Source organism: Cololabis saira, chromosome 20, assembly GCF_033807715.1.
Source record: "Cololabis saira isolate AMF1-May2022 chromosome 20, fColSai1.1, whole genome shotgun sequence".
NCBI classification, from domain to species: domain Eukaryota; kingdom Metazoa; phylum Chordata; class Actinopteri; order Beloniformes; family Belonidae; genus Cololabis; species Cololabis saira.
This window is the reverse complement of record NC_084606.1, coordinates 23,063,874-23,076,376: the sequence shown is the minus strand read 5'-3', so window position 1 is coordinate 23,076,376 and position 12,503 is coordinate 23,063,874. Positions and strand designations below refer to the sequence as shown.

The following is a 12,503-nucleotide window of genomic DNA, read 5'->3' as shown; positions in this document are numbered from 1 at the left end:
GTGGGACTTCTGGTTCCTTGTTTTGATTGGTTCACTGGGAGGAAGGAAGCGACGGGAGGAGTCGGTCTTGTAAAGACCAGCTCAGTAGAACCATCCAGAGAAATGTTTGAGTGAGTACATCCATAAGTGTTTTTATAGAAGCTTGAACAAAGTAAGCATGTAAGTATAGAAATCGAAACCATGACAACGTCCTCCATGTTTTACTCTCTGTCACTGTTTTAGCGCCACAGATATTTTTTTGGAAGGAGAGGAATGGATGTTCTCCAGTCAGCAGGAGGACAAAGTCATAGAAGAAGCAATAGATAAATTGAAGCAACAATCACAAAATGACAGCGGTCATAACTACAAACTGGGTAAGACTGGCTGGTCGCCTGAACACAAGGCTATTGTCACATATCTCAGGTCACTGTTGCTGCATACGGACCTCCAGGTCTGCAGCTGGAAAAACAGACTCATAATCTGGAACTGCAGTAGTCTGAAGATGGACTCTCTCTGGAACTCATCGTTTTGGCAATAATATGGAGGTGAAAGAAGACAGGTCAGACAGATGCTCTTCACATGAGGATGTTTGGACAGGTTTGATAAGAATACATGTAAGGTAATATGTATGGATGCCCCGATACCATATTTTAATTTGTGTACTTGCCGATACCGACTACCAATACGATACTTCTACCACAAAAATAACTAGGCTAAAAATGCAATGAAAAGTGCAATGAATTGGAAGACAGGTTTTATAACAACAAATTCAATAAAAATTAATAAAATGAGTAGAATAACTATTTTAAACAAAAAATAATCTTTATGTGTAAATAAAAAGTCTCCACACTGGCACTGTCTTCACATTTAAGAAAATATCAAACATATAACATATCGAAACATCATATCGCGGCTCGAGTGCGTCGACAAGATGGTGAAATCCTTCGTCTTCTACAACTGATTGTGGCTGGTCATCCAGCGCTATATAATGAGTTAGAGCCGCCGTTATTTTAACGGCCCGTGGGTCGTCTCTTGTCTGTCGCTTTTGTAGAACCTGAGCTAATGTTGGCTGTTGTGGTCTTGCAGTAGCATTAGCAAACTCTGTATACTCAGCTTTATGATGCGTCTTGAGATGTTTTATCAAGTTGCTGGTATTAAACGACGTATTCTCCTTTCCAGTCTGCCTTGCTTCTGTCGTCATCCCTTATTTTAAAATATGTCCACACTGCTGACGTCCCGCTTGCATTAATTGTCGCTGTTGTCTGAAACGGCGCTGCCAGTCTCACTCATGGGTACCACTCTCTTCTCATCACCACGCTGACTGCGGCTCAACATCTCCCCCTAGAGTCACTAATCAGTAACTACAACAACAATGAAGTGGTATCGGTGCGTGGTATTGGAGAATTTTTGCAAGTACGAGTATGAGTATATGAGAGCAGTATCGGTATCGGGGCATCCCTAGTAATATGAATTAGACTCAGAGGTTAGCATAAGCTAAATCAGCAAAGCTGAAATAGCTAACTGTGATTGACACACATTGGATGTACCTGTTCAGTCCACGAAAAAGCAGTCACGAAAGAACAATGGTGAGAAAATAAGAGTGTGATTTGACCAAACAGGAATACATTTCAGCCAGTCCTGAAAAAAAAAACTAAACCTCCACACGCGTAATTTCACCTTAATGCTGCTTTGAAGAACAACTCTGAAGTTTCTCTCAGCAGTACTAGATAGATGCCAGTGTAATGCCATCCAGAGTAACTACCAGATGAGACCAGGTCCAAAGACATTTCACCAACAGTCTCATCTGAGTTGAGTTAAATATATTAGAAGTATTCCAGGCCTTTATGTCTTTAAGACATGTGGTCTAGTTAAATGACCCGTTTCATCTGGCAAAATGTGTAAGTCCAGTTGACTTTTATAACAGCAAATAGTTTGTAATAGAACCTGGTGGAATGATGTATAGAACGAAAAGTAATGGCTCAAGTACGGACCCTTGTGAAACACCACGACGTACTCGGTGTAGGAGGATGACTTCCTTTACACATAAACAACCTGGAACCTATCAGATCAATTCCAAAGCCACAGTCAAGCCTCTGGATGAGTAATTTGTGCCCAATCAGATCAAATTCAGAGTGGAGACAAAAGTGCATTGTCTGAGGCCGTGAGGAGATGGCCGGTAGCATTCTGTTCTGTTTTTGACACGTCTGGGTTCTGGATTACGGGTTAAGTAGGGTTTTCTCATTTCTAGGGCTGGGTATCGATTCAAATGTCAATAATCGATTCGATTCTGATTCTTAAGAGTCAGAATCGATTATCACCATTTGATTCGATCCGATTCGATTCCATCCGATATTGATTTGGGTTAGTGTTATTAAAAATGTTTTTTGAGCTTTTGCCTGAATTATATGACTGTAAAATAACTAGTGAAATAATAATTTCACTAGTCTTAAAAGTTTTAAAAACCAGCACTTTGTTAACGCTGCTGCTACTCTTTGACGCCTTGTTCATTGTTTGATAATTTCGCACCACGCGCATGTGTGAAGTAAATGACGGGACTACTGGGATTAATGTTCACCGGGCAAAAATGTAATGATGAAAAAAATTCGATCTTTAAACATACAAATCTATTTTTAGGAATTAATATGAGAATCGATTTAGAATCGGAAAATCGATTTTTTCAACACAGGCCTACTCATTTCACTTTCTTGTGTTCTTGTCGTCTGATTTCAGACATCGCCACAGACCAAAACTCTGAAAATGAAACTTGTGAGTATTTTCCACCGATGTGTCACACAAGCAGGTTTGTCTTTCCTCTGCTCGTCAGCATCAATGTTTTCTCTTATTCTTATTCTTCTGCAGCCACTTCTTCTACCAGAGCCGAACCTCACCAGACTGAACTGATGGAAAATGTCCAGGAGATTCTTGCTCAAGTAAAACCTTCCTCATCGTACAGCGCTGTGAGCAGGAATGGGACTCCAGGGGGATCAGAAGACGTAAGCCTCCCCTGTTTCACCGTTCACCCCGTTGTGGAGGGAACCACCGACGCCGAGAGCTTCGTCCCTCTCTTCGGTTTCTTGGATGGAGGCCGGTACAAGGTGGAGTTCGGGCTTCTCTACGCGCTGGGCTCTGAAGGGCTCGCCTCCTCCGTGTTCGCAGGCCACGCTGACGAGGACGAGCTGATTGCTTTTCTTGGTGTTGCCAGGGAAACGGCCAGGAAGAGACGCTTGCTTTGGCTGCAGACTCGTTTGTGCTTCCTGCTGGGCAGGCTCTGCGCCGGGAAGTCCAAGTTCAGCCAGGCCCGGGTCTACTTTGAGGAGTCCCTCAGTGTTCCCCGGGAAGGCTTCGCCGACCTCAGACTGTTGGCCAGCATCTACTCCAACCTGTCCACCATCTATCTTTTGCAGAAGAACAAAGAAGGTTTCTTTGGAGTGGCAGAGCGACTTGGGGCCTTGCTGCTTGGAATCCCTGACACCATGAAAAGCTTAGAGGATGACTCTGTTCTCAGATACATCCTCAAGAAAGCCATTTTATCTCACAACCCAAGGGCGGAGGCCAGGGCTTGCTATCTGCTGGCAAAGCACCACTGGAGCCGCTCTGAGGACCGCCTGGTCGTCCCTTATCTGGAAAGGCTCCTTGTTGTTTGGGACGAGGCTCAGGGACTGTGGAGCATCTCTCCCAGCCACGGATACCTGACCCTGGGAGAGCTGTACAGGAAACTCCAGCTTCCTCAGCTCAGTGTCAGTTCGGCCAAGAGAGCGTCTCTGCAGCCGTCCGCCACTCTGACGGACAGCCTGCGCAGTATGATGCTCGTTTTGAGCGATGCCACGAGACCTGATGGCATCGCAGGACAGGAGCCCCCCATTCTTGCTCAGGTGGCTCCGTATTTGTACCGAGCTAAAAGACAGGCGTTTAGCGAGGTGCAGGAAGGGGGAGGCGCCCTTTACCACGCTCTGAGCCATCATCTCACCCTGTGTCTCTGTCAGCTCTTCTACAAGCACAGGATGGTTAGACAGGCCATCCGCCACATGCACGCTCTCATCGACAGCACTCCACCTCCAGAGCAGCCGTCCACCTCGGTTCTGGAGAGAAACAGCGCAATCATCTGGCTGGCGTGGCTCCACATTGACAACAACGAGCCCCGTGTTGCTGTGGAGCTTCTGGACTCGGTCCTGGCGCCTGCAGACGGCACCTCTACTCAGGAGGGTTAGTGGCTTTTTGTAATGTACTGTATTGGCCCAAATATAAGACGACCCTGATTATAAGACGACCCCCTCTATAGGAGCCAAATATGTTATGAGTTGTTGTTCACTCTGAGTGTGTATGGGTGTCGCTGTGTTGTTACCTGAGGGTCAGGTATAAAGGTAGTTACGTCACTGTTGTTTGGCAGGTGTTTGACCCGGAAGGGCAAAAGGTTTTTGACTAATTTTGAAGGAGCTAAGCCCTAATGCTTCAAGCTACTGAGATGTTTGACCAAGAGTGTATCAGAAGAACAGCGTCCTGGCCCTTTTACCATCAACACGCAACGGTAACGTTAGTGTAAAACCAGTGAGTTAGCAAAGCTCGTCGACCAGGTTACTCTTGGTCAAACATCTCAGTAGCTTGAAGCATTCGGCTTAGCTCCTTCACCCTCTTTTTCAAGACTCAAGTTTGAAAAAATACTTTTTGAACACCAAATTCAATTTTTATACAGAAAATAATTACAGTACATCTGAAACAAATGATTATAACAATATATTCGAGAGAAAAAGCATGTTATTTTGCCTCATTAAATCATCATCTTGAAGTTTGCATCATAACTTCTCCTCAGCTGTCGGTTAACCTGCCGATCTTCCACCCACTTTTCTCCAGATTGTTGCTATGGTTCTCCATTTTCTGTTATCTCTTCTCTTATTTTCTTGTCTTTTCTTTCCTACCGCTATTTTTATTTTTCTTCTTCATGACAGGGGTTGCTTTAAAGATATCTGGCGCCATCTAGCGGTGTGAATGCGTATAATGTCTAGATCCCGAATGTAAGACGACCCCCACTTTTTCATTCTTATTTCAATGCAAAAAACATCGTCTTATATTCGGGCCAAATACTCTAATGTCTTAAAATAGCGATCAGTGCTGTTGTGGGCGGGAATGTCGGAGCATGTAGACCCGTTAAAGGTAACTGGTTTGACTGGGTTGACGCGGTGATACACCACTAAACATTCACCAGGGGGAGGAGTGACGGGAACCCTTAAACCAGTTACTTCTACAGACGCCAACTGGAGCCAGGAATTTGCACATCTGGAATCCAGTTAGTGTAAAAAGTTTGGAGGTGTGGTTGAGAGCTGCCTTGGCTGATAAAAGACACTCAGTGATTTTAGGTTTGCTGTTCACAAGAAGTCTGTGTCCATAATCTGTCAGTTCAGATGCTTTAGTCATGTAGTTACGCTTCCCAGAAGTGGACGTTCAGCCCAGAGGACACGATGCAAAATCCTCAGGGAGGTCAAGAAGAACCCACGAGGAACCCCTAAAGGCTTGAGGACATCAGTGGCGCTGGACCAGGGCTGCCACTGACCAAATTGGGGCCCTAAGCGTAATGTTATTTGGAGTCCCCCCCGCCCTCAAACCTCTCCCCATCCCAAATGTATCATTGCTACAAAATGACCGTATCACAACATGCCATTTAACTAACTAATAACAAATGTACGGTAGATAAAGTAGTTTGACTGTATGAGTCAAATGAAATTTAGAAAAAAATCAACCTGAAATAATAAATAAACATTAAATAAAAAACTTAAAACTGAAATAAAAAAGTCACAAATAGCGATCAATTACTCACCAAAAGAAAGTTACCTCCACCACCTCAATCCCCCACAAAAAACTGAAAGCAGGTCGGAAATCAGAGCTAAACATGCACATGTGCCTTTTACAGATGCACATTTATCTCAGTAAAAGTAGTCAAACTTCTTAACGATATAAAACTATAGCCAATTTATTATATATTGGCTAAAGTTTGTAGCTTATATACGACCACCTGGTCATGTGACCACTCTTTTTCAACAGAGGTGAATGCAGAGGGCGTTAACAAGGTGTTCAATAAATGTTCATCAGGAAAAACAAAAATCTCCAGTCTTGACAGAGACTGGAGACATTCATATCTGAGCGGTAGCTCAGGTGTTTGTGCTACAAAGTTTTATTTCAACAACATCCCCACCTTCAAGTGAAGCACGAGTTTCCTCGTGTTTTGCCTTTTTTCCTCTCTTGCTCCCTCCTGATTTGTGATGTCTGTGGATGAAAAGTTGAAATCTCTGCAAGAGCCTGCCTGCACCCTTCTGATTGGTCAAATTTTGGGTGCTGCCAATCATTGCACGGCCAAATTACTCACACCGTTCAGATCTCTTTTCTCCCCTCCTCCTCACGGCGACGCATATGCGCATCCATTACGCATATGCGTTGCAGAGCAAATGCGTCCCCTCGTGTAAAACGTGGCCCCCGTTGGAAGATGAGGCCCTATGCACAGAGCGTGTTCTGCGTTTAGGGAGGGGCGGCACTGCGCTGGACACATGTCTGCTGACCTCACCCTGGATAACGTCAGGGTTTCTGTCCACCAGCCGAGGTTCGGAGAAGTTGCAGCAAGACCATGATCCTAAACATACCGATAAAACAACCACAGAGTGACTTCAGAATAGAGGGAATGCGCATGACGTCACAGATGCGACTTCACAGCGGGTTATGCCCACTGAGTGGCAGAAAGACTGAGTGACAGAAACACTGAGTGGCAGAAAGACTGAGTGTCAGAAAGACTGAGTGGCAGAAACACTGAGTGGCAGAAAGACTGAGTGGCAGAAACACTGAGTGGCAGCGTAGACTTTCAGTTTGAGCAACTGGAAAACATCTAAAATGGGAAAGAGCTGTTGTGGGATCGACTGTAATCATAGATTTAGCAAGAAATGGGAGTTATCATTTTACAGACTGCCGAAAAATAAGCTTAAGAGAAACAAATGGATCGCTGCAATTCGCAGAAACAACTGGATTTCAGGCACCGAAACATGGATTTGTCGTTCCCATTATCAGGTAATGTTGAATTTTTGGGTAGCTAACGTTAAACGGTCAAATCATAAAGTTCGGTGTCCTCATCACTTTAATTTCGCCAACAAATCCTGCCTTGAAGTAAGACCAAGCGTCAAGACTTTTGCATGACTTCAAGCTTTGCTTCATGTATTTCCCCGACGTAGAAATTAAGTACATATAAATATCAGGAAACTGGATTCGTGGCCAAATATTAATGTCCATGGACCACTGGTTCTTGGGGTAACTGTACGGGTCACTGTCAAGTCCAACTGCCTTTAGTTTAAGCCGATAACCAGCTGTTATCCCGTCTTCTCCACAGTTTCCCCTACTAGTTGCAGCCATTTTTGCTGATGTTTTGCTACTCAGGGCGAGTAAGGGGGCGTGGTCCAGTGGGAAAGTGACGTCAATGCATACCCTCTATAACGATTGGTCCAGACCTCACACCCGTGGAGGTGCTGCAGCGATCTCCAGGGATCCGTCCACACCAAACATCCTTCAGGTGCGTCTGAGAGGACGCGGTTCTGCAGAACTCCTCCTGAACATCCTGGAAGATCCTGCTGCTGAAGGAGCTCCAACCAGCTCCTAACTCCAAGGGTTTGCTTGCTCCTCCCTCCAGCGCTGTGGGTGTTTTTGGGTGTGTCATGAAGACACGATCACGTGACATCAGCTTGAGCTGCTCAGATCCCATTTAAAGGTCAACCAGGGCAGGTTTTTTTTAATTATTATTTTATTTTATTCTTTATTTCATTCAATAAAAGAAAAACAAAACAGTTCAATATAATTACAAAAATCTCTTTCCTTGAATGAAAGGGAACAGAAAGAAGACTGTCCCTTTTCCCTAAGAAATCAAATTTCAATTAATGTAATAATAAAAAACTAATTACAAATTATGCAATAAAAAAAACACTTTCCAATAAACCTAATTTAAAAAAACACAAAAAAACTAAACCAAAACTACAACAGTTATAGAGTTATAGAATAACAGAAAATAGCTGTCGTCAAACACAGATTTTCGTATTCTTTTTTGATTCAAAGAAAAAAAATATGACAATGGTGCTAAAAAGAGAGAGAGAAAAAAGACTTGAATGAGTCACTGCTAGGGAATGGGTTCAGACTCGTGTCCTTGCTACCATCCGCATTGATCTAACCTGAATGAACTTGTCTAGGGGTGGTGCTCAACATGCGTGGCGTGGCGCTGCGGTGCGTGGGCGACCACCGGGGGGCAGCCAAGAGCTACCAGGCTGCTGCTCACATCTGCCAGGAGTGCGAGGACATGCCAAACTGGGCCGTGGCTCAGGCAAACCTTGGTGAGGATTTACAGCCTGCGGTGTGAGATTTTTGTGGCGGCACTGTGATGTGACCGTCTGGCTTTTCTTCTTCACAAAGGCTTGCTGTGTCTGAAGGCGGGAGCCAAGACGTTAGCGCAGAGGTACCTAACGGAGGCCGTGCAGCTCTTCTCTAAACTCGGGGAAGAAAGCCACGGGGAAAACTTCATCACAGTGCTGCTGGAGCTGGGACAGCTCTACATGAGGCAGCAGCAGCTGGACTACGGGAAAGGATGCTTGGAGTGGGCTCTGCTGCTGGCTATCCGAGCCAAGCTGCCGGACCGTAAGTGTGAATGCCATCTTTCTTCCTCTTTATTCTCTTGTCAGTCCCCAGAAATACTTGGAAAATGTTTGGTGGCCCGAGGAAACAAAGCTGAGCTATTCTTGCAGAATACTCAACACCACGTATGGTGTAAAAAAACGCATCATCTCTGATGGTGAAGCACGGCGGAGGGAGCATCATGGGTGGGGTGTTAAACTGTGTTTTCATCTCAAGGCCAGCTCGGCGCCATCGGGCACCTGTGCCATCTGTACGAGCGTGAGAGTCCAGACCAGGCCCAGTGCATCGTCTACCGGCGGCACCAGATCCAGCTGTTGAGGTGTGCAGGACGCCGAGGACAAGAGGGGTCTGCCCTGGAGGCCATCAGTCAACTCTACCTCAGTCTGTGCACGGAGAGGTGTGTGCCCCCACCAGGACCCGCCAGCTGGATCACTGCTGTACAGATGTCAGACATTTATATTCACCTCAGCAGGCCTCTGGAGACACTGCAAATAGGGTTAGGGTTAGGGTTAAATTGGGGTTCGATTAGGATTGGGGTTAGGGTTAGGTGTTACGGTTAGGGTAAGAGAAACCAACTGCTTGCACAATATTCCACTAGTTTCCACTAGTTTCTATGAAACATAGGCTGCTTGACCTGCTAACAATGAAAAGAGGTTTAAAGAGTTTCAATCGTTTCCAAGTAAGCGCCAATCAAACTTGAGGGGGTGTGTCCCAAAGGTACTTTTCCCATCTGGTGATGTGATAATCTAAAGTTAGTGAAATCTGGGTTGACAATCGTACACATCAGATCTCGGAAGCTTTCATTCATGCGGGGCTACAACTCATGTCCACGTCGTGTCCGCATCATATCTGCATCATGTCCTTGTCATGTCCATGCTATGTCCCCGTGATCAATCCATCAATCAATCAAATTTTATTTATATAGCACCTTTCATCCAGGTACATGAAATACAAAGTGCTTTGACATTTTGACTGAAAAATAAGCGTAATAAACAAAAAAATAAAAACTGGGAGACCAATGTGTCCGTCATGTCCACATCATGTCCATGATACGTCCACATCATATCTGCATCATGTCCCCAGCATGTCCCTGTGATGTCTCCGTCATGTCCACATCATATCGGCACCATGTAACAGTCAAGTCCCCTTCATGTCCCCATCATGTCCACATCATATCGGCACCATGTAACAGTCAAGTCCCCTTCATGTCTCCGTCATGTCCACATCATGTCCACATCATATCGGCATCATGTCCCCGTCATGTCCCTGTTATCTCCACATCATGTCCCTGTCTTGCAACCGTGATGTCCCCGTCATATCCACATCATATCTCCATCATGTCCCCTTCATGTCCCCCTCAGATCTGCATCACGTCCCCGTCATGTCCACATGTGTGGCGAGACAAACACTGAAAGTGAAACTGATAAAAACGGTGACATGGCCTCGTGTCTTTCAGCTTGTTCACAGTCCGTCAGTCTTCCCGCGTGGCGCACTCCGTCCTCCGGCTAAAACAGTCTGAATGTTTCCAGGGCGTACCGGGCGGCTCTGGACTACACCAAGACCAGTCTGGCCATCTTCATCGACCTGGGCTGCAGGGAGAAAGAGGCGTACGGCTGGCTGACGGCCGGGAAGATCTACCAGCTGCTGGGCCAAACCGAGCTGGTGGACATCTACCTCCAGGTCTGAGAGCAGCTTCCTCATCCACTGCTGACCTTTCAAACATCACGTAGGCTTCTTGATCACACAGTTGAGACCAGTGGCGCTTTTACACTAGTACCTACTCAGCCCGACTCGCCTCGACTCCAAGTCTGACAGGAAAAGGGGGTCTTCATCTTAGAAGATTCAACAGGAGGATGTTTTTGTGTTCTAAGCTTCTGATGTGCTAACTGACATAATTTAAGCTAGTTGGAGGCAAACCTGTGGCTCGATTTTCACGTATTTCACTGTAGACATCTTAGAGAAAAAAAAAAAAATCAACCACGACATTAAGAGAAGAACCATGGACCTCCTGAATCATGGAGCCGGGTTCATCCGCACCTGAAGGTCCCACCTTCATCAAACAGAAATCCAGAAGTAACCAACCTGGAATGGCAGTCTTTGTAGCACCGCAGAAGGTTATTGAATGAATGAACCCAGAACGACGATGAAAGACCTTGTCAAGGTTCTGGATGATACAATTTAATTCAATTAAATTCAATTGTATTTATATAGCGTCTAATACAACAGATGTTGTCTCTAGACGCTTTCCAGAGATCCAGAACATGAACATAAACATAAACCCCCGAGCAATTATTCCATAAACAATGGCAGGTAAAAACTCCCCTAGTGGGAGAAAAGCCTTAAGCCAAACAGTGGCAAGAAAAACTCCCCTTTAGGAGGGAAGAAACCTGGACCAGGACCAGGCTCATAAGGGGGGACCCTCCTGCCGAAGGCCAGACTGGGGGAGTCAGGGACGTCAGCAGCACACAGCAGGCAGGTGGAAGCAGCAGCGGGATGACCAGAGGGGGGGGGGGGCATCAGCAGCACACAGCAGACATCCACGTAGGCAGGTGGAAGCAGCAATGGGATGACCGGGGATGGGGGGGAACACAGGCCAGAACGCAGCTCCCGAGGCTCCAAACAGCAAACATGCACAAAAGAGAAAAAAGGGGGGCCGGCACAAGAAACTACAGGAACGATGGACAAAAATGATGGCTATGAGATACTTATAATAAATAAAAATGGTAATGGAGAAGAGAGGAAGGAAAAAGGAGAGGAAAAGAAGGGTGAGAGGCACCGCCCAGCGGATCATGTCGGTGCCCCCCTGCAGCATAGACCTATAGCAGCATATCTACCGCAAATCTATATTTGAGACTAACTATTATAGTCTTGTTCTAATACCATGATGAGTGTCGTTACTTAATGTCAAACATGTACGAACAAGTACTCAAGGGCCCATTGCAAGAAAAACCCACTGCTCCAAAACCAGCTAAATAAAGCCAGATTACAGTTTAAACATGAGGTAAAGATGTCGTCTGATGAGACTCAGCATGGAATAGTTTGGTCTGGTGTTCTTAAAAAAGAGGATGGTATCATGAGGAGACAAAGGAATATATTGAAGCAGCATCTGAGGAGAAAGCACAAAGACCTGGTCCTAGTCCTGTAGAACATCTGTAGATGGCACTGAACATTCAACAAGATCCACAAACTGGACTCTTCCATTCCTGTCCGGAGGGTGAACCAAAGGATAAGCCCCGCCCCACAAATACGGATGAGCCAATGACTGTTGAGTTTCAGTTCCACAGGGGACAGAACTCAGACATCTGTAGTTGCCATTTCCACTGAACACCACTGGACTGTCTTCCGTCTTACAGAGTTTATTTAAAAAATGATGATTCATGAGTGTTTGCCGTCGTGGCCAGAGGAGTTCAGAGACATGAGGGACATTGTTCTCGAGTACATCAAAGCGATGACTTTACTCCGCTAACATTACCTAAGTGATGAAATTACTATCAGCTTTTAGATAAGTTTGGTATTTACTGTTTTGTTCGAGACTCGTCAAATTTCTTCAGAACTTTGAGTGTGGACTTACAAATATGAAGTGTTATCTCTCAGGTTTTGGGGCGTGTACGTTGAGTGTCTCCTGTTCCAGCTCTTCTTCATGATGACGTTCTTCAACTCTTTTTTGTGGCTTTTCAGGCGGCTCAGGACGTGGCTCTCAGCACTGGAGACACCAGCTTCATTCTGAAGCTTCTGGAAGCTGCCGGAGATATTTTCTTGAACAGTTTGGAGGACCAAGACAAGGCCATCACCTTCTACAGGGTAGTCTGAGTAGAAACACCTCCCCCATCAGCCTAACACCACAGAAGAGTGGGAAGTATTTGTGGTTGTTGACCCTG

General features: G+C 45.5%; 1 protein-coding gene across 2 annotated transcripts in view; it reads left to right on the top strand.

Moving 5' to 3' along the window:
* Positions 1 to 12,503, top strand: part of LOC133420606 (SH3 domain and tetratricopeptide repeat-containing protein 1) — a 37,466-nt gene that overhangs the window by 21,288 nt on the left and 3,675 nt on the right. For both annotated transcript variants that reach the window (XM_061710340.1, XM_061710339.1), the window contains exons 7-15: positions 1 to 110; positions 223 to 353; positions 2,710 to 2,745; positions 2,839 to 4,182; positions 8,187 to 8,327; positions 8,407 to 8,628; positions 8,842 to 9,022; positions 10,155 to 10,305; positions 12,304 to 12,426. The exon at positions 1 to 110 is cut by the window's left edge. In XM_061710340.1, coding sequence (XP_061566324.1) covers positions 1 to 110; positions 223 to 353; positions 2,710 to 2,745; positions 2,839 to 4,182; positions 8,187 to 8,327; positions 8,407 to 8,628; positions 8,842 to 9,022; positions 10,155 to 10,305; positions 12,304 to 12,426 — 2,439 coding nt within the window. The remainder of the gene's footprint in view (positions 111 to 222; positions 354 to 2,709; positions 2,746 to 2,838; positions 4,183 to 8,186; positions 8,328 to 8,406; positions 8,629 to 8,841; positions 9,023 to 10,154; positions 10,306 to 12,303; positions 12,427 to 12,503) is intronic.